At 36.5% G+C, this 23,756-nt stretch overlaps 1 protein-coding gene across 2 annotated transcripts in view; it reads right to left on the bottom strand.

Annotated features, from left to right (window-relative positions):
- Fancl (FA complementation group L) overlaps positions 1 to 23,756 on the bottom strand; it is an 88,438-nt gene that overhangs the window by 62,774 nt on the left and 1,908 nt on the right. For both annotated transcript variants that reach the window (XM_051200516.1, XM_051200517.1), the window contains exons 2-4: positions 15,638 to 15,696; positions 4,971 to 5,031; positions 2,044 to 2,100 (exon numbers count right to left, since the gene is read on the bottom strand). In XM_051200516.1, the coding sequence (XP_051056473.1) occupies positions 2,044 to 2,100; positions 4,971 to 5,031; positions 15,638 to 15,696 (177 nt within the window). The remainder of the gene's footprint in view (positions 1 to 2,043; positions 2,101 to 4,970; positions 5,032 to 15,637; positions 15,697 to 23,756) is intronic.

Genomic DNA, 23,756 nt, shown 5'->3' with positions numbered 1-23,756 from the left:
CACAAAGCAAGGAAGATTAAGGTATATTAAAAGACCACAGGAACCAGCATGAGGCAGCTTGAACTGATCAAAAATAGGACAATTTCACACATCAGAAGAAAAATGGTTATAATGGATTAAAGTTAATCAAACATATAAAACTTATGAGTTAATAGTGATTCTTAAAAATGTATTAGTTCCCTGTGATAGTTGTTAGGCATTAACTTATTACAGTAAAAATTATTATTTTTTTTTTTAAGAAAAGAAGCAAACTCTTACCTTGTTGTTCTAGTATTAGCTATGGCTCATGTTAACCAAATAATGGTGAGGGTTCTTTATTCAAATATTTGTAGTTAATAAATTTAAACTATAGATTTTTTTTTACTCACCATTTGGGACACTGGCCTTTGATAGAGTATTGTACAAGCTGTGGGGTTTATGCCCTCTACCACAAAATGTAAAATGTAACTTAAAGACTACACCCTTTAAAAATCCCAGTGAAATGGTGGATACAGAACTATCAGCAGTGGATGATGGAATTCCTACACTGACAGGAAACTCTACCAGATGAATCGAAACCTACTGATTGACCTTTGCTAAATGAAGGATAGAAGACATAATTCAATGTCTGGTGCATTACAGTAAGAAGTACAAAGCTCTAGGTACTCATCTCAAAATGAATGTACTGAGATCTGATGGGCAGATTACAAAGAAAATGTATTGATTATCCTTTACCCAAATTGTTTGGTAAATGTTTAGGATTTTAATTTTTTTCAGATTTTGGACTAGTTACAAATGCATAGTAAGATACTGAGATGGGACCAAAACCAAAGCATAGTATTCATATTTTACTCTTTATATGCAATGCTTGAATGACATTTTAAACTACATCATTAGCAATTTTCTTCATGACACAAATTCTCAATCTTTGATGTCCACCATTTGTATTATCATGGCAGTGTTCATTTTGGTTTGGAGGTAATAGATGCTCAACTCATTGGAAAGTAGGCTGGAAAGTTCCACTGATGTCTAACAAACTCAGTTTGTAATGTGAGAAATTTTATAAGCACATGATTTGTTTTGTCCAACAAGGACAAGAATGAAGAAGAGCAAAGGCCAAAAGAGAGTATACATTAAACCCCACATCAGCAACAAGTTCAAGAGTGGGACCTTCCATCTGATAGATCAATGCATCTGTAAGGAATGACTATAATTATACATTCAAAATCCATACCACTGCCCTCATTATTCCCATTACAGTGTACTTGTGTGTTCATGAAATGTGCTGAGGAGCATGTGTGCCCGCAGAACACATGTGAACATCCAAGGACAACTTTGTGGGGTTGATCCTCTCTTTACATCTTTATGAGAGTTCTGGGCTTGAACTCGGGTTGCCAGGCCAACATGCCTGTACCTAATGAGCCAGCCCTAATTAAATATTTGGAAACATGCAGAAAGCACTTACCTGAAGATATATACAGAGATATAGGTATAAAGGAATTGGTACAATCTCTAGGATTTCCTGTTGAAATACTATAATCTCTTCCAAAAATGTTGGACAAGAAATATGATTGACATAATGTTGATTAAGGTCATCAACTCAGGTTATTCACTATTATCACCTCATTTGCTCATATTGGAAAAGTTCTTCAGGAATCTGTATTTGTATAAAAAATTAATTACATATTATGCTATGTCATTAAGTATGACCACCTCTTGCAAGCGAAAGGATCTGACTTTAATTCCAATCAGCAAAAGGCCAGACATAAAAGAATATGGCCATAATCCCAGGTCTGGAGAGGGAGGGACTGGAAGACCTCTGGGTCAAGTCTGCCAAGTTAGCCGAATCAGCAAGTGTCAGATCAGTAACAGAAACCACCTCAAAGATAAGCAGGAACATAACTGAGAAACTGACAGTTGAGTATGTCCACATACATGAAGACAGGCTCATATGCCTTCACACATGTGTACACCTACAAACATCAATACAGACACATATCACTAAAATTTTTCAGAAAAAACAAGACCCAGTACAAAAACAGTGTTAGAAAAAAAAAAACTTACCAAAATCATCTTCAACTCCATCATAAAGCTCACTAGATCAGGAGAGTGCTTCATTCTCTAAATCAAAACATTCTCAATTAATAACTCATGAAGTGCATGTTCTACTCATTGCAAATGAAATGAATGTGGACAGTGTTTTAGCTACATCTAAATCTTAATGGTATTAATTAGTCATCACTTCTATTCCTGCCAATTTCATTTGATAGAGTATACAACTTCTGTCTTAGTTTGATTTCTGTTATTGTGATAAACACTATGACCAAAAGCAACTTGAAGAGGAAAGGGCTGATTTCAGCTTATAGCTATAGTCCATCTTGACAGCAAGGACTCCAGGCAAGGACTGAAAGCAGAGACCATAGTAGAACATTGCTTCTTGTTCAGCTTGCTTTCTTATATCATGCAGGATTACCTGCCAAACGTGCTATCATCACAGTAGCCTGGGCCTTACATAAGCAAAGACTACAAGGAAATGTCCTATTAACCTGCTGACAGACCATCTGATGAAAGCAAGTTCTCAACTGAGCTTCCTCTTCACAATATCTCAAGTTTGTGTCTGTCAAGTTGATTAAAACTAACGAGGACTGCCCCCAAGTCTATTTGGGTGAAATGTAGTGGCCTGTAGATGGAATTCACTGAAAAGTGCAAACTTGCCTCCATTCACTCAGTATTCATCCCTGAAAGATCTAACAAGTATAGGAAAGTATTATTTTAACAGAAGGAGAAGGGCAAAGTAAAGATATATGAATGGAAAGAGGAACATAAAATATAAACTTCTAACTTCTACAATCTAATGTGGTGGTTTGAAAGAAAATGGCCCCCTAAAGCAGTGGCATTTTAAGAGGTGTGGCCTTCTTGAATTGGGTGTAGTCATGCTAGAGGAAGTATGCCACTGTGGGGGCAGGCTTTAAGTTCTCATATATGCTCAAGATACTGCCCATTGTCTAAGACTACTTCTTGTTGCCTGCAAGATGTAGGACTATCAGCTGACTCTCCAGCACCATGTCTGCCAGCACACCATGCCCCACCATGATGAAAACAGACTGAATCTCTGAACAGTAAGCTTCAACCCACTTAAATGTTTTCCTGTATAAGGTTTTCCATGGCCATGGTGTCTCTTTACAGAAACAGAAATCCTAATTATTAAGACATTAATTAGATATATTAATAATGGTATATACTTTATTTCTTGACTTGGCATAGATAGCCATTTTCATCCTTTCATAGCTAAGGCATCCTAATTTAAAATGAGAACATTCACTAAAATGAAAAGTATTATAATAAAATGGCAAAAATGGCTATCCCCTATAAAACAGAATGAATTATTTCAAAGATCTGGGGTTCTATTTCTACAAAATTGTTTATGTTTAAAATAACTATAGGATAAACAGCCACCTCTTAGAATGTTTTCTTAGAACACTACATCATTTCTTTGTTTGGAAACAAGCAAGCAAACAAAAAATACTGCTCGCATTGTGTTTCTGTTTTACACTGTGATACATTGCATTAGCCCTACAATTTTCTAAACAATGCTAAATGTAAACTTGTTTTACGTTTTCAGAAGAGAAAAGTAAGATACTTGAACAGTATATGAAGGCAAATCATTCCTATAACATGGCTCTGGTAGAATGCACGCCCATAGGGTAAAACTTTAATGGGAAGTTACTGAAAGGCAGCCACACCCATGAGTCCTTCATTTAGCCTCTTTCAGCACTGTTGTCAGAACAGAGAACCACAAGTGACAGGCTTGGTTGTTCATAAAACCTGAACAAGCTTTATAAAAAATCTGTTGACTGCTTGGGTCACATTTACCCAAAGTAGTAGAAGAGATAATTAGTACTGAACCTTGGAAAGGAAAAAAAAGGAAGAAAGAAAGAAAGAAAGAAAGAAAGAAAGAAAGAAAGAAAGAAAAATGAATCTGAGGCATCTCTAACCAGCTGGAAGGCAGGGGGAAATTAAGTGATGATAACTTTGGGACTCTTCTTTCAGAATAAGCAGTGAGATATTTGTTCCACTGTTTGCTTAGGTGCTATGACCACAGGTCTCAGGCTATTCAAATGACTCAATGGACTTGTTCTTAAACTTCCATGCACAATATACATTAGTCACAAGAATGAGGGAGCAGGGTAAAGAGAGTAATAGTCTCAATATTCCATTAAAGCAATACTGAGCTTATACACAAGCTGAACAGTTTACACTTCCAGGCAATCAGTTCATCTCCCACACTCCTCTATAACTCAGTGATGCTTCATAGGGAGTGAACATCCTTGTCTGTTATCACCATAACTTATCTTTAACACAGAATGTAATAAGGAACCCCAGGAAAATCACACAAATGAAAAGATTAAAACAAATGCAATTTTACTAACATTTTTCTGGAGGAGACATTCAATCATTTTCATTTACTTCAGTAATAATTTCTTTTACAATGTTTCGATAATCTTCAAATTACTTTTCAGATAGGGTACACCAAGCACTAAGAATAACTAAGTTAATGCTGCTAAACTCTCCCTTAGCCATTCTTGGCTCCTCTCCTTAAGAAAGTTTACAGGGACCTAAGCAACTTCCTTTTCACATTTCCTCTTCATAAACTACATATCCTTATTGCCATGTACAGTCTAGTTCCAGATTTTTTTTTCCTATTACCACTCTGCAAGTTCAGTAGAGAAATCAACAAGTAAATGCATATGGATGGGGTGACCACATTTGAAAACATAAAGTCTCAAGTCTGCAAATAATCAAACCCCATGATGCCTTGACATTTGTTGAGGATTCCAGAAAACACTCTACGTAATACACAATCTTTAAAACATTTAAACTTATAAAACACAGTAAGTAATAAACCAGACTGTGTACAAAGCAGGGCTTTAAAGAGTAAATTTAGTAACATCTATCCTTCTTTTAAAGTGTAAAACTTTTAATAGACTTACCTGTTGAACTATTTGATGGTAGTCATTAAGTATATTTTTCAGTTGCCAGCTACACAGTAATCTAAAATTTTAACAGGTAAAAATAGTTTATTCATTGTTTCCTATTACAAGGAAAAATGTATTTGTATGTTAAAATGTACACATAGTCAAAATCATATAAGAATAATTCTGACAACTAAATAAAAATATTAATCACTCATAAAGCCAAAAGTCTCATCACTTCAAACACAGTAAGCAGCATGCTAAGAACACATCTTTTCTACACTATAACATGTCCAAATAAAATCTCCACTGAAGTAGATGCTTCATCACAGGCATACATAATACATAGTTAGGATCATAATATATCAAATTTGTATTTGAAAAGGCCTATGTACAATATATTTTCCAAATTCTAGATTAATATAACTGGACAGAGACTTTTAATTATATAGGTGTTAATAAGTTCATCACCTCCAGCTCACCTCAGCTGGCACACAATATTGGTAGGTCAGTAATTTTAAGGAATTTAATTATCTTTAATTATCTAGATGTAGAAAGTTTGAATTTGGGGTTGCAGAGATGGCTCAGTAGCCAAGAGCACTGGCTGCTCTTCCAGAAGATCTAAGTTAGATTCTCAGGACCCACATGGAAATGCATAACTGTTCATAACTTCAGTTCCAATGGAACCAAGGTCTTCACCTATCTGTCTGGACAACAGGCATTCATGTAGTTCACAGAAATATACATAAGCAAGACACTCACATACATAAAATAAAAATAAGTAAGTGGGCCAGCATGGTATTGAACACATGTGATTGTCGAGTTTGGCAGTCAGAGACAGGGGATCTCTGATTTGGAATGTTGGGGAATATTCAATCACACTGTGATCCCTGAGTTTGGATTCCCATTGATTAAACAAAATTAACCTTAGCTCAGGAGGCTGAGTTAGTAACTAGCTGACAAAAAATAATCATAGAGTAACAGAGGACATCTGGAAGAGATAGAGAAACACAGGATGTAGTAGGGAGGATTTTGGAGTGATAAAGCTTTTTCTGGTTTAGCAGAGATGCCAACAATGAGAGAGGGTTAGCTAGTTGAGACTCAGTCTCTCTGAGTTTACAGATTTTCACCCCAGCCTTTGAATCTCAAGTCTTATTTATAAATAGAAAGATGGAGATTTAGTTAAAGCTACTTTAGTGGTAGCAACAGGGCCAATACCCATGGGATCAGACCCTGCCTTAAATAGCAAAGCTATTGCTATAAAGCAGGCCAGTAACTATGTGTTGCAATTGCTGGTTGAAATAACATTAGATTAAGGCATAGTGCTACTGTGCTGAAATTAAGACATTTGGCATCCAACAAGGGACACAACCACAGGGACAAAGAAGCCACGCCAGCCAGTTCTTCCACAGTTGCTACCTGGGTCTTTTCCTGTAAGCATTGACAGCAAGTGGCTGCCACTTGCTAGGACTCTAGAAAGCAGTCTTGCACTTGAAAACTGCAGGAAGGGCTTGAGTTCACCACCGAAACCATACACTAACAATAAAAAGAAAATCTTTGCCACATTAAGAATTGGTAACATCACAATGCAAGGCACTAGGATCCAGTATTGTGTTAGTGTAGATGGTCTGAAAATAGAAAATTTGATGAGGGGGAAAACAACTTAGCCGGGATTGATATAATGCTGACTATAATTACTATCAGTTTTACAATTAAGATTTAATCCTTAAAGAAAGGATTTCAGTTTGATAACTGTGCCAAATATAACTTTACTGATGAGATATAAGCCTTAGAAAGACGAACCAATGAAAATAAGAAAAATTTGATTTATAGGATACAGACTTTAGAAAGACTTACTAATGAAAATAACAAAAATACTTAGACACAGAGGAATTTACAGCAGAAGAACCTACTGCAGCAATGCAGTTATCAGAACAGCCAACCTTAATTTATGCAGTTATCATACAAGAAAGACCCCCCAGATATTAGGCATTCCCAAGATGATGCAGAAGTTAACTGGAATACTGTAGAAATGCTAGGTTTGAAAGGATTTAAGGAAGAAGTCATTTCATATTGTATGCATTCATCATTTGTGACATAGATGTTAAATTCATGAACACCCACTAACAGTATTATTCCATAATACTGAAAGATTTACTTACAGCAGTATTGGAATCTGGTTGTCACTTACAATGGAAAATATGATAGAAAGAGGAAGCTAGGGTCCTAAAATAATGAAATAGGGTTAGAGGTCATGAAATTTCCAAAGACCTCTAGGTGAGGGCCAGTATGTGGATTTGCAAAGACAGTCTATATTTGTTGATAACACCTTGGTTCTGTGGCATGTAACAGCTTTGGATGCTTGGGACAGGATTGGAGAATCAGGAAAGAGGTATGGGTCATTTATTAAAATTATACAATGCCCAAAAGAAGCCTTCACTATATTTTTTTTTAACAAAAATTGACTAGAGCTGCAAATAGAATGATACTAGATCCAGATGTTAGACAAATATTAATTGAATACTTTGCTTTTGAAAATGCTAATTCAGAATAAAAAAGAGTGACTAAGGCCTTTAAAGTCAAGATCAGCATCCATACATGAGTGGATCCAAAATATAACTGATACTGGATTTTATACTTACTATGCTATTTGGACAAGAGAAGTGATTCTTAAAAATTTTAAGAAAACTCAAAAGTTCAGATGTTTTAACTGTGGTAAGCTGAGTCATCTAAAAAGGGATTGTAGGCATGGTGTTCCAAGAAAGAATGGTTTTCTAGAGATAATCCAAACATAACCCTCAGACTTCTGGAATATGTAGGTGTGGCAAAAAGCCAACACTGAACTAATGAATGCACACCAACATGAGACAGGCAGCTTAATTAATCCTTTGCCATCAGAAAACAACTTAGTGGGCCTGGCCCCAGTATCAAATCTTGTTCAATCATTCCATCAGCATTGGTTAAACCTCTCCATAGAGCAATTAAAAGAGTTAATGCCTGTTGTTAAAAACCACACTACTGTAGACGACAAAACAGCTTCAGCAGATAAAACAAAAATTTCAGGAGAGACAATAAGTTAAGTATTTTGGCAAAGTTTTATAAATGATCAATGACCAAAGCTAAAAATACAAATATATGGCACTGAAGTTGAAGGTTAGTAACAATAATTTCACCAAAATCTTGGCATACAATGTGACATCTTCAGGAGGTAAATGTTCAGCTTCTAGGGACTGGAACTTTATCACAGGTAAAACAACCCGCAAGATGGGACAACTGTATAGGGCCAGAAGGACAGACAGGAAAATTAAAGATATATGTGACTAACATAGCAATGAATTTATGGAGATGTGATTTATTGCAGCAAAGGAAAACACAGACTACCATTCCTCAAATCTCAGAAATAAACAGTAAATTAATGTATACTTTTGAGAAAAGTATTAAAAGGCATTATCAAGAATAGTCACCAACTATTCAGGTTGTACATTAGCAGGGCATAACAGCTGCTGACCTTTCAAAGGTACCAACAATTTTACCTTTAAAATGGTTAACTGAAGAAATGGTTAAATTACAGGCACTATAACAGCTTGTAAAGGAGCAGGTAAATGCTCAATATATTTAAAAAAATCAACCAGTCTCTGGAATTCTCTAATATTTGTTATTAAGAATAAATCTGGAAAATTAAGACTCTTAACAGATTTAAGAGCCGTAAATAAGGTGATTCAACCAATGGGCTCTGGACAGCCTGAAAATACCTTGCCTTTCGTATTTCCTAAGGGATGGTCTACTATAGTAGATTGATTTCAAAGAATGCTTTTTTATTATACCTTTACAAGAACAAGATAGAGAAAAATTTGAATTTACATTGCCTACTGATATAATTCCAGTCTGTTAAAAGGTAACACTGGAAGATTCTTCCACCAGGAATGTTAAACAGCCACACCATGAATCAATATTTTATACAGCAGCCATTAGAACTAATTCATAAGCAGTTTCCTCAACCTATAATTTACCATTATATGGATGGTATTATATTGGCTGATTCAGACAAATTCTTTCAAAAAAAAAAATGTTTGATGAGGTAAAGAGAATTTTGCCTTTTGGGGGGATTAAAAATTACTCCTGAAAACAACATAAAGAGGAGACTAAATCAATTATTTAGGATATAAGACAGGTTTGCAGAAAATTCAACTACAGAAAGTATGAATCAAGAGAGTTCAAATAGGAAATCTTAATTATTTTCAAAATTTGCTGGGAGATATTAGCTGGCTGTGGCCCACAATTAAATTAGCAACTCAAGAACTAAATAATTTATTTCAAACTTTACAAGGTGATAAGGACTGAAACAGTTCAAGAAAGCTATCAGCTGAAGCTAAGAATTAGCTTTGACAGGAAAAAAAAAAAAAAATGACAGGATTCACATGTGGATTGCTTAGATCCAGAGTTTGACTATGTTCTGGTTATTGTACATTCTACTCATTCTCCTACAGGAATTCTTATGCAGAGAGAAGATATCTGAGAATGGATATTTTTACTACACAAACTGAGTAAAAATTAAAGACCTATATAGAGAAGGATTCTGAATTGACTATGAAAGGAAAATACAGATTTCATCAATTAGCAGGAATAGACCCAGCAGAAATTATAGCACCTTGGAGCCCTCATCTAGTTAGTACCTGTTAGAAACATAGCAAACACCCACAACTAAACACAGAGGCAAACAAGAATACAGATGCAGAGAGGGAGGACAAGACCACGCTGTAGAAACATAGAGACAGCAGACCTGAACAAGGAGGAGCTAACGGACTGACAGCTGGGAATCCAGCATGGGACTGATTCAGACCCCTTGAACGTGGGTCTCAGCTAGAAGGCCTGAGCAGTCTAAGGGATCTCAGGCAGTGGAACCAGGATATATTCCTGATACACAAGAGGACCTTGCGGGCACATCCCCCATGGAGGGATACTCCCTTAACCTAGAGACAGGAAAGAAGTCCTAGTCCCTACTTCAAATGACTTGACAGATTTAGATGACCCCTCCTGGATGGCTTCACCCTACAAGTGGAGTCGGGGGGGGGGGGGGAGGGGCTGTGTGGAGGGTGATCAGGATGCATGTGAGGGGAGGAGAGGAGTAAAGAGGGAGGGAGGAAGGGAGGCAGGGAGAGGGAACTGGGATCTATATGTAAAACTAAAAAAATTAAAATTAAAAAAAAGAAATTATAGCACCTTTTACTACTAATGCTGAAATTGCCTCATTATAGGAAGAAAAAATTAATACTAGCAAAGAGCTTACAGTAACTTCTTGGGAGAGATTCACAACAATTAACCCCAAAACAAGAGACCTCAATTTACAAAAATAACTAATTGGATTCTCCCTCATATAATAAAGAAAACATCAATTTCTGGAGCTCCTATCTTCTATACTGATGCAAATAAATAATGAAAGGTAGGTTATTAGTCAGGAAAATTAAGTGGCTAAAAGCCCTTATGATTCAGGTCAGAAATCAGAATTATATGCTATTCTCATGGCATTATTACATTTTCCAGAACCTCTTTATATAGCTCTTGATTCTCAATATGGAGAGTTATTTTACATATTGAAACTGATTAACTTATTACAGATAATTCAGAATTAACTTTATTGTTTATTCAACTATAACAAGTAACCAGAAATAGAAACCATCCTTTGTGTATAACACATATAAGGTCCTAAAAAGGGATACCAGGCACAAGTTAACGATGAAATTGATGAATTATTGGTAGGAAATGTGTTGTGAGCCTCATAATTTCATCAGAAACAACATTTTAACAGCAAAGACTTGAAGATTTTCTTTCCATCACTTGGCAACAAGTCAAAGCAATTAGAAGAGAATGTTCTACTTGTCATTTGTATGAGCAAATTCCAAAGAGTACTCAAAGAAATGAAATTCTGCAAAAGAATGCATTTCATTTTGCAGAGTTTGAAAAGTTAAAGTATGTTCATCATACCATAAATACATATTCAGGATTAAATGTGCTTTTAAGTTCTGAAAAGGCTGATTCTACAATTACACATTTATTAGAAGTCATGGCCATTATGGGGATAACTGTACAAATTAAGGCTGACAATGCTCCAGCACATATATCTAGTAAAATAAAAGTATTTTTGAAGGTTAAAACAAAAAGCATGTTATAGCTATGTCACACAATCCTACAGGACAAGCAGTTATAGAAAGATCTAGTTGCACTTTAATAGCTATGCTTAAAGAACAGAAAGGTGTAAAAGAAAATAGATTACATAGTGTTTTACTGACATTGAATTTTTAAATGCTAATTAAAAAAGGAACAACAGCTGCAGAGAGACATTGAATGATAGAAAAACTGAATTATAAATTTTAAAGATGTATAGATCTCAGCATGAAAACAAGGATTTGTATTACATTAGGGAAGAGTTTTTGCTTTTATGTCCACAGAAGAAGAAAAACTATGGATACCATAAAGATGGATAAAGATGAGATTCAGACAGGAGAAACCTCTTGATTAGGACAGGTAATAGTTCATCACACAGCTTGGCCATTGAATCTAAACTCACTTATAAGACGTATTAAATGACTTTTGATTGATCTGGTAAAAAAAAATTAATATTTTACTATTAAAAGATAACACTTTTTCTGCTGCCAAAAAAAAAAAAAACCATTTTGCCTTAACAATGATACGTAACAAAAAGGAACTACCAATGTTAGGGCTGGAAAGAGTTTTGTTTTTGTCTTTCCAGGAGAATAAAGACATCTCCCTAAGGAATCTGAAGATTACTGGACAAATGAGACACCTTAAGAAGGATGAATCAACCAGAGAAAAATGACCCCACCCCCCAAAAAAAAAGAGTAAAACTGGCTTAACAATATAGTACATTTATGGAAGGATAAAATTTCACAAATTTTCCAAATGTTTGTTTCTGCTGCTCTCTACAAACAAAAAAGACAGTCTTTTTGTGGTCCAAATTCAGCTAAAAATCAAAGCTGCCTTTGAAGACAGAGCATGGCTCATTCCTTCTCTAAACCCAAACATGCCTGTTAAGAAAAACCAACATCTCTGTCTCATGTCAAAAGAGACACCTGGCATGGGACAGAAGAAAATCCAAATTAAGGAACTATTCTATTGCCACTAATCTCATGATCCTTTGGTTTTACTAAAAGAAAAACTTTTAATAGATTTTCTTAAGTTGTAAATAGTATCACAAAATTTACACATATGTGTGTGTGCATATATAAATATATATATATATATATATATATATATATATATATATATATATATATCTATGTGATATTAATGGTCATAGAGAGCACTAACTAATTCTAGAAATAGGCATCGTCTATCTTCCTATATGTAATTTTGGGCTGGAGTCTGAAGCAGGTAACTAAGAATTAAGTTTGTATACCCTGGATATGCTTAATAGATTGTACTTTCCAAGACCTGATATATATGACTTTTCAAATATTCATTTTCTGCAGTGAACTGTGACCATGCCTACCAGTGATCTGTGAAATCATCCAAAAGGATGATGGGGCCCCACAATGATTATTCTACCTGGATTGTGGTAACACTAATAAGCTGACAAATAGTACCCAAAAATAAGCTTTGAACTATAAACTGCTCAGGAAAATTTCAAGGCAGTTAGCTGTGGTGGTCTAGCCTCACAGAATATCTCACTTTTCTCAGTGTTCCCTAACGCTGAAGTCTCCCCCAAACAACAAGAAAATTAATCCCACATTCCCAAGAGGTGAGGTGGGTGGTGTTTTGGTCATTCGGTGGGTTATGAATGTTTGTCATCATTTGGAGGGGAAGGGGTTGGTTGGAAACTGTTACTGGTCATGGTAAGGGAAGAAACTAAGCAGGGAGGTTAGATTCAAAGATCTCTATCTAAAAGAAAGAAAAAAAGGGGGATATAGAAAGAATATAATGAAAGTACCTACTTTAAACTAAAAAGCAATTATTAATCTCCAATATTTTACATTGGTATGGATTTTTTATATTGATACAAATTTGATATTTTTGTTAGAATATACTTTATATATGTTCCTAATCTTGTTTAAGGTATTTTTGTATATTGATACAAATTTAAGGTTATTTTTGTTACACTGTATATAAGTTTCTGCTCTTGCTCAAGGTATTGTACCTAAGCAATTCATTTAAAAATATAATGTATAATTAAGAAATACAGGTTAGTAGTTAGTCATCTATAATAAAGTTTAGTTATGTTAGGTATGTTTTCAAGATTAAACAGAAATATATTTTAGATAGGTAGGTGAACTTCAACATGTCAGAGATCTAGAGAATATATCAAGATGTTTAGTAACCAAAAGCTTTTCATTACCAGTGAAACACTTCTGCTCTTTGAGGCACCAATTTACTTCAAAAAAGGGTGATGGGTATCAAAGATCCTCTATATGGAGTTTGTTTTCAGTGTGGCAGAGTTAGCCACCAGGTAAGAAACAATCTTTTTCTGGACTGGTGACACAAAAGAAAGTAACTGCCAAACTTGGACCAGACAAGGTAGTACAGTCCTTCAAATTTCCTACTTCACAGAAAAGTCTATCAGATATTCTAGGCTGCAAGCTGAAGATGGATGCCCCAATGTTGCAGAGCAAGCTACTTCTGTCATTTCTATAGTTTTAGAAGTTATTTCTTCTGTTCTGCCTGTTTACTCAGGTAATATTTTATCTTTCTTGGGGCTCTGGTAGGGTTGAAGACAAGATAATTATAGTTTTCCTTGTTACCAAAGTCAGAAAAAAAAAAAAAAAAAAAACTCAAAAGAAGTATAGGGTGTATGTGTTGAGAGACATAAAAGCTTAAATTGTTTATCTGAGAAAATGTTTTAAGGTCTAAAAGGATAGTTCTGTGTTGTTAATACAAGTTAGGATAGAAAGTAAATTAGATACAAAACACTGGACACACCAAGAAAGGATAGATAATAGCTTCTCTGAATTTGCCAAATACAAATGGACTGGATATTGTGAATGTAAAATTCTTCCTTGATACCTGTTCTTATTATATATAGTTTTACTCCCTTTTATTTATACAAAAAGAGGAAAATGATAGGGGATATTTGATCACACTATGAACCCCAAGTTTGCATTTATATTGATAAATGAAATTAACCTTAGCTCAGAAGGCTGAATTGACAGGAAGTAATCATAGAGCATCAGAAGGCAACCAAAAGAGATAAAGAAACATCGGAACTAGCACAGAGGGATTTGCAGAACAGAAGTACAGGTATTACGGAGATTCCAGCAAGGACAGAAGGTTAGCCATTTGCTACACAGCCTCTCTGAGTTCACAGGTCTTTCCCCCAGCCTTTGAATCTCAGGTCTTACTTACAAATAGTACAACAATACAGATTTAGTTAAAGCTACCTTAAGTGCCAAAGACAGGGGTGGTGACAGTGAAAACAGAATGCCCACCAGGCTGTAGCCTGAGCAGGCTAGTAACTGCAGAGTAGCAACTGCTGGATGAAATAGCATTAGATTAAAACAACATTGGAGGTCAGCCTGATCTACACAGGGAGTTCCAGGATAGCCAAGACTACTCACAGAAATCCTGTCTTGAAAAACGAAAAATAAGTAAATAAAAATAAATAAATAAAGTCTGGATTTTCCAAACTACATTGTTTCTAGCCCACCACTACTCCCTCTAGTCTGTTAAACTCCACATCCACGCTCTCACCTCTCTTAGTAGCAAAGTAGTCTTTGCAATTGTTGCTTCATCAGCAGCATTCTTACCAATATTCTTCCCATTCCTTGCCACCAACTTGGTCTCTTATTAATTATACCTTTACTGTAGTGTGCCCTGGCTTATCCTTGCTGTATTTTCTCCTCAATGAATTCATCTGCTTTTAGTACATATTATCTTCAGAATCCCATGACTCTTCCTTCCATATCTACCTATCTTTTCTACACAGCAATTTATAGTTTTTAGTTTGCTTTTTCCTCAGTCATTCACTACAAAATACAACACAACATATACTTGTGATCAGTCATAAAATCCTCATGTTTCTACTGTTAAACAGCTTTGGTTTCTTTTTCTTTACTAGTCAAAGACATTGAAAAGCAGAACTTGGGTTTGTACCCTACCTTCTGAAAAGCTGTTTCTGCAACAGTCAATTTTGTTCACACTATATACCTGAACCAAGATGACAAGAATGTATCTTCCCAAATTATTAGACTATGCATGTGCAATAAATACCACTGGAAAGCTGAGGAAGTCTTCTAGTCCTTTGTATTACCCCCTTAAATTCCTACTCAGGGGCCAGGTAGTGGTGGCTCATGCCATTAATATCAGAACTAAAGAGGCAGAGGAAAGAGGATCTCTGTGAGTTCAAGGCCTGCCTGGTCTACAGAGTGAGTTCCAAGACAGCCAGAGCTACACAGGAGGGGGGGAAAAAAGATATTCCTACTCAGAACTTGTTAGAGAAGTACGCACAATTGTTGTTACTGCTTTCAATAAAAACAAACACAGAATTGATGTGTTAATTTTGAAAAGTAACTTGGCAGTGATTCACAAATGACAAACTGGTTTGGAAAACACAGGAATCTTTTGGGATATTGGTGCTATGCTGATAAGCACTTCAGGCAAAACCCTCGTCAGCAGAACCATCTGATATCACACTGCCTATTCCACTAACACATGTATAAAAGCAAACACCACATTACCTTGCCTTCTTAATTTGCAGATCTTTAGGCAGCACTATTCTGAGGAAGAAATCACTTCCCTGTATAAAATAAAAGTGCAAATTTACTTATTTCACTTAATGCTGAAAAGTTAAAGCCACACAAAACATATTTTACTGTATTTATAAATGATACAAAGTTTACTAATAGTTTTATACTGAAGAATATAAGCAACATATGTGAAACCAAAAAAACATTAAGATAGGCCCTGGATTTTTAAAGAAAAAGAAATAAGGAAAAGAAATACTATAAAATTGTTAGCAAATAAACATGCAAAAATTTATTTCTTAAAGTATAAATTCACCAAAAAAGAATATTGCTTCAAGTTGATACAGATGATGAAAGAAAAAAAAAATGACAATATAAAATATGAATGTATATAGTAAAAATGGCAATCTTGCCAAAAGAAATCTACAGATTCAATGCAATCCCAATCAAACTAGTGGCACAATCCTTCACAGACCTTGAAAGAATAATACTCAACTTTATATGGAAAAACAAAAGACTCAGGAAAGCCAATACAACCCTCTACAATAAAGGAAATTCTGGGGACATCACCATCCCTGAATTCAAACTCTATTATATGGCTACAGTCCTGAAAAAAAAGCTTGGTATTGGCACTAAAATAGACAGGTAGACCAATGGAATTGAATTGAAAACCCAGATACTAACCCACATACCTACAAACACCTGATTTTTGACAAAGAAGCTAAATTTATATAATGGAAAAAAGAAAGCATCTTCAACAAATAGTGCTAGCAAAACTGGAAGCTGGTGTGTAGAAGACTGCAGATAGATCCATATCTATCACCATGAACAAAATTTAAGTCCAAATGGATTGAAGACCACAACATAAACCCAGCCACACTGAACCTATGAGAAGAGAAAGTGGGAGGTACCCCTGAAAAATTGGTACAGGAGACTGCTTCCTGAATATAACACCAGTAGTACAAACACTGAGATTGTCAATTAATAAATGGGACCTCCTCAAACTGCGAAGCTTCTGTAAGGCAAAGGACATAGTGGCCCACAGAATGGGAAAAGATATTTACCAACCCCCACATCTGATTTCAAAAATATACAAAGAACTCAAGAAGCTACTTACCAAAACACCTAATAATTCAATTAAAAAGTGGGGTACAAAACTAAATAGACAATTCTCAATGGAGAAATCCAAAATGGCTGAAAGACACTTAAGAATGTGCTCAACATCCTTAGTCAGCAAGGAAATGCAAATCAAAACAATTCTGAAACACCATCTTACTCCTGCCAGAATGGCTAAAATCAAAAACACCAAAGACAGTTTATGCTGAAGAAAATGTGTAGAAAGGGGCACACTCCTCCACTGCTGGTGGGAGTGCAAACTTGTATAGCCACTGTGGAAATCAGTATGGTAGTTTCCCAGGAAAATGGGGATTAGTTTACCTCAGGACTCAGTAATTCCACTCTTAGGCATATACCCATATGCACATTCATAAAACAAGGACATCTGTTCAACTATGTTCATTGCAGCAATATTTGTAATAGCCAGAAACTGGAAGCAACCTAGATGCCCCTCAACTGTAGAATAAATAAAGAAGATGTGGCACATTTACACAATGGAATACTACTCAGTGGAAAAACACAATACAATCCTGAAATTCATAGGAAATGGATGGTACTACAAGAAACCTTCCTCAGTGAAGTACCCCAGTCACAAAAAGACAAACACAGTATGTACTCACTCATATATGAATTTTAGACATAAAGCAAAGGATTACCAGCCTACAATTCACACTGCCAGGAAAGCTAGGAAACAAGGAGGACCCTATGAGAGACATGCATGGTCCCCTGGAGAAGGGGGAAGGGACAAGATCTCCCAAGCAAATTTGGAGCATGGATGGAGGGAAGAGAGAGTCTGGAGAAAGAGAAGGGGAGAAGAGGAGAGAAGCAGAGGGGAGAGGTGGGCATGAGGGAGGAGGAAGATTGAGACAGAGAAAGAACAGAGAACAAGAAAAGAAATACTGTAATAGAGGGAGCCATTATAGATTTTAGGAGAAATCTGGCACAAGGGAAATGCCCAGAGATCTACAAGGATGAGTCCAACTAACAATCTAAGCAATAGTGGAGAGGCTACCTTTAATGGCCTTCATGATAATGAAATTGACAACTACCTTATATGCCTAGAGCCTTCATCTAGTAGCTGATGGAAGTAGAAGCAGGCACCCACAGCTAAACACTAGCAGAACACCTGGAATCCAGGGAGGAGTGATAAGCAAAGGGGTTAAGATGAGGCTGGAGAAACCCACAGAATCAGCTGGCCTGAACAAGGGGGAACTCATGCACGCCAGTCTGATAGCTGGGAAACCAGCATAGGACTGACCCAGACCCCCTGAATGTGAGTGTTACTTAGGAGGGCTGTGCAGACTATGGGGCTTCTAGTAATGGATCAGTATTTATCCCTAATATACTAATGGACTTTGGGACCCCATCCCACATAGAGGGATACTTCTCAGCCTAGACACACGGGGGAGGACCTATGACAGGCTTTGAAGACTCCCCATGGAAGGCTCATCCTCCCTGGGAAGCAGAAAAGGGATGGGCTGACTTTGGTGGAGGTGACAGGAGAGGATGGGAGGGTGAGGGAACTGGGATTGACATGTAAAACAACCTTGTTTCAAACTTAAATAAAAAAGGGAATGTATAATGTATTCATATTTCAAGTATGCAATTTCTAAGTTTTAACAAAATTAAAATATAGTGTTATATAACTTCAGTATTTAGACATAACAGATACTTTTAGGGGTTGGACAGATGACTCAGCAGGTAAGCAGCTTGTGGCATAAGCATGAAGATCTAAGTTCAAACCCACAAAAAGAGCCTATAACCCCAGTGCTGGGGGTAGGAGGCAGGAGGACCTCTGGGGCTTGATGGCCTCCAGCCTAGAACTAAATTCAATAAAAGACCATGTCTCAAAACAGCAGAGAATGACTGAGCAGGACAGCAAATGTCCTCTGCAATCTATACATGTTCATGAGTGTGCATACATGTGTATATACACATATACACACCAAAGAAGATATGTATACCAACACACACACACACACACACACACACTGAAACAATTTATATAGTGAACATTCAATAACTAAAATAAAACTTTTTAAATCTAAAAACTCACTAGTTATACAAAATTTTTCTCAAAAGAAAGGGAAGTGTGTTCTCTGAAAAATATATTTGATTATACTTCTTTCAAAAGTGAATAGGTAAGCAGTTTAAACTTTGTAGCTTAAATAGGATGATACATGTGAAATCTGAGCAAAAGTAAGCAGGACAAGACAAACAGAAATGTAATCTTTTACTCCAACAATGTAAAATGAAAAGAGTAATAAAATTCTTGAAAAACAATTACCATGTGGAATTTTAGCAGATTCCCTTAAAGCAGATTCAAAAACAGAGGAACACAATTAAATGTACCCCATAACCTTTACTTTCATGGTAATATTACGGTTCTGACTTTCATTACATTTAAATGTCCTTTAAAAAAACGAAACAAAATGTACTACTGACCTTTTCAAAAGGTCAGGTAACAATAATTCACTATTTCATTAAAGCACTAAAAGGCATTATGTAGTAAGTTTAGCCTAACTTCATAGACACACACACAGGTCTAAGAATGATATGAATTGCACAATATACATGAAAGCAATTCTCCTCTACCTGAAAGAAGAAAATTCAAAGTCCCAGACTTGAGAAATCTAGACACTATAAAAGGTCAAGTATCATAAATGGGCCAATAATTGACTTTTTCAAGAAAATATATAAAAATAGACTTTCTGTAGTTAAAGCAACTAAATAGTATTAATATTTCTCAAAAAGCAACATTTTCACACTTCCAGACAACATAAGTACAGAGTTATCTAAACCTAAATGCCTGACACCTCCCACCAGAAAATTAGAGTGATTAATAGTATAAGCAATGACAAATAGTATAAGCAATGACAAAAACCCCATGTTTACAACCAGAAGTCAGAGAACACAATAAATTTGTAATTACTTGTAGAAGGGAGAAAATCACTTTCAAGTAGAGCTACTTCTGGTGTTCCATCAACAGAGTTAGGAGTATTATATATATATATATATCATAGAAGAAACATTGAGGGAATTCCCATTGCCATTAAGTGCAAAAATAACAAAGATTGTGGGAGAACAGAGCAATAATAAATAAGAGACCTAATATGGACCAAATACTCAAGGAGAGGTGGCAATGGGCAGCCATGCATTATCTTAGCACTCAGAAAGATGATGGGGAGCATCATGAACTTGAGGCTTGCCTGGGCCAGTTTAAAAAAGGGAAAAAGAAAGAATAGAGATGTCTGAAACATTTTTCAGAACAAGAAAAAACTGCACATTAGAAAGAAAAAAATAATGGAAAACTTCAGCTCTTATGAAAGCAGTAAGAGCCCTCACATATCACCACTCCCCCTCCCCCCATATTAATTCATTAAAAAAAAAAAAACTGCACTTTCCATCACCAACAGAAGAGGGTGTTATTGAATCAGAAATTTCACAAACTATTGCAAACAGCAAAACACTCACAAACTCAAAGATCTATGACCCACCAACCCAAAGTGTTGTGGCACATAGACAGTGAAATTGCAAAGTGTCTCAGGCAATGGCCGAATCCAGGAACACACCAATTAGAACAAGGAATGTCAGGAAATGAAAATCTCAAGTCTAAGATGTCTACAAACTAAGACCAGAAACTGAAAGAAGCAATGAACTCAATGACTAAACTCAGAAAGGAAATTAAACAAATCAAAATGACATTGAGATGAGAAAATAAGTTTAAACATGATGAAGGAAGAACAGAGTAAAACAAAATTTCTTAACAGTGGAATAAAAGCAAGAAAAATGATAAATGACCATGAGGGAAAAAATTATGGATGAAGTTGAAAGCACTAATGAAAGTCCAATACACATGTAATAGGAGACACTGAAAAGAATATTTACAATCATAGCCTAACTCCACTTTCTGCAAGTCAGCACACACTAAAATTGACAAGTTTTCATGAGCAAAATGAGTCATAATAATCCAGCCTGAAAAAATATCAGAATTTAAATATAACGAGAAGAGGCCAAAAAGATGACTCAGTGGGTAAAGGAATATGCCATCAAGCCTGAGTGATTCTATCCCTGTGACTGATATGGTGAAGGAGTGAACCTCCTCCCTCTTATCTTTTGACCTCCAGATTACATACTGTAGCATGCATGTACCTATATACAGGGATATATACACATATGCATACACACATACAAACATGCATATACACATATGCACATGCATACATATGCACACATACACATGCATGTACCTGTACACATGTACATACACACATATACACATACATGTACATTCACAAATACACATGCATACACACAAAATAAGCAATGTTATTTTAAAGGAAAAAATTTTTAATGAGGTTTTATAGGAAGTACTGAAAGCTAGGAGACATAAACATAGACTATGAAAAGCAATTGCTTTGGAAGGAGGAAGCCAAGGGCTTCACATACACTAGCACCGGTTCTGTCAAAGAACTAACTCCTGAGCCTAGTCTACAAAGGACTCTTCCAGCTCACTCAATTCTGGAATAATCCAACCTGCCAAACCAGAAATCCTTGTAATATAAAAGCCATGAAATACAGTACACAGGAAAGTATTGTTTCACTTGTAGAGCCAAATTAACCTCTGTTCATGTTTAATAGAAATAAAAGGAAGCCCTGAAACAGTTGAACTCTCCTCAAGTAACCACTACTGCTTATAACAACAATAACAAAAAAAAAAAAAAAAAAATCCATGGTGGGCATACTAACAAAGCATATTATACATTCAAAGAATGTATAATCTGGGCCTCTGTCAAAGACCCTGATCACCTGGCCTCTGCCGGACACCAGGCTTCTGCCTGAGACCCACCTATCCATGTAGGACCACCCTGAGACCCTGCCTGCCTGATCTTTGACCCCTATCGCCAGGCCTCTGCCAGAGATGAGTCTGGGACCAGTTAAGGTCGAGTCCCTCCCATACCTTGCCTGGGAACTCCCTGGGTTAGCCCGGAATCTCCCTCCTCCATAAATCCTGTTTTCATCGATAACACTCTTAGGACTCTGATCCACACACCTCCCCCTCAGAACCTGCCCTATTCCACCCTGTGCCCTGCCTACCCCATCGCCCACTGCACTGGTTGAGCACTGGATCAGAGGGCAGGTCCAACAATCCCTCTACCTCTGAAGCGCTTCCTAGACCTGCTTTGAGCACACTAGACCCACCTAACCACGCAGGACCACCCTGAGTCCCCACCTGCCTGATTGTTGATCGGCATGGCAGGCCTTTGCAGGAGACCCCCATTGCCTGGCCTTTGGCAGAGGACTGGGCTAGAGACCCGCCTATCCACACAAGACTACCCTGAATCCCCCGCCTACTTGATCTTTGTCCTCATCGCTAGGCCCATGCCTGAGGAGAGACCTCCTAGAGATTTTGGATCATCCAGAGCTACAGACATTGAACACCTGACCCACTTAAGCCCACCAGGGGAGTAGCATAGAGAGAGAGACCCCACCTGCACCCACTGGAAGAAGCAATGGGAAGATGTCAATACAAAAAAAATCTAACAATAGGAAGACAAGCATAACACCAACAGAATCTAGGGACTCTACACCAACTAGACCTGAACACACCAAAGCAAAAGAAGCAGAAGAGAACAACTTAAAGAATATCTTCATAGAAATGATAGAGGCCCTCAAAGACGATATGAGAAAATCCCTTAAAGAAATGGAAGGAAAAACAAACAAAAAAATGGAAGAAATAGAGGAAAAGATTAAGCAAAAACAAGCAAGAAATGGACAAATATCTTAAAGAAAGGAACACCAAGAAAAAACAATCAAACAGGTAAGGAAACAGTTCAAGACTTAAAAATGGAAAGATCTCCCATGTTCTTGGATAGGTAGGATAAACATTTTCTGGTGTCTTCTTTAATTTCTTTCTTTAAAGACACAAAGTTATTGGTATATAGGTCTTTCACTTGTTTGGTAAGCATTATCCCAAGATACTTTATGTTGTTTGTGGCTATTGTAAAGGGTGATGTTTCTCTGATTTCTTTCTCATCCCCTTTACTGTCTGTATATAGTATGTCTGTATATAGTAGGGCTACTGTTTTTTTTGTTTGTTTGTTTGTTTTTTGAGTTAATATTGTATCCTGCTAATTTGCTGAAGGTCTTTTTCAGCTGTAGGAATTCCCTGGTAGAGATTTTTGGGTTGCTTATGTAAACTATCATATCATCTTCAAATAGTGACAGTTTGACTTCTTCCTTTCCAATTTGTATCCCCTTTTGTTGTCTTATTGCTTTAGCTAGAACTTTAAGTACAATATTGAAGAGATATAGAGAATGGACAGCCTTGTTTTGTTCAGACCCCCTGAACATGTGTCTTAGTTAAAAGGCCTGGGCAGTCTAAGGGACCTATGACAGTGGAACCATAATATATCCCTGGTGCACGAAAGGGCTTTGGGAGTCCATTCTCCATGGAGGGCAACTCCCTAAACCTAGAGATAGGAGGGAGGGCCTAGCCCTACTCTAAATGACTTGACAGATTTTGTTGATCCCTCCTGGAAGGCATCACCCTCCCTGTGGAGTGGGAGGGGAGGTGAATCGGGGGAGGTATGGGAGGGAGGGAGAGGGAACTGGGATAGACATGTAAAATTAAAAAAAAAAAAAAAAAAAAAAAAAAAAAAGCAAGATGAGGAAAATGCAATACCAAAGGCAACTCCTTTAGAAACTTAGAAAATGTGCTGCCGCTGGTTAATTTGGGACAGTACAAATAAAATAAAGGAAGTAACAGTCACAAACACACAGTCAGTCAAAAAGAAATAAGACAGGAGACCTATCCCTTATAGCAAAGTACCAATCCATAGATAGAAAGGCATGACAGTGATGGAAATGGCATGAGAGTGATGGGGAAAATCACTTGGCATCAGTCACATTATTGTCTGACTGGAGCCAAGAGTCAAGGATTGAGACTCTACGGTATGTATATGAATGTGTAATGTTCCAATGAACCCCACCAAAA

The sequence above is a fragment of the Phodopus roborovskii genome, unplaced genomic scaffold (assembly GCF_943737965.1).
Source record: "Phodopus roborovskii unplaced genomic scaffold, PHOROB, whole genome shotgun sequence".
NCBI lineage: Eukaryota > Metazoa > Chordata > Mammalia > Rodentia > Cricetidae > Phodopus > Phodopus roborovskii.
This window is presented reverse-complemented; position numbering and strand designations above follow the sequence as displayed.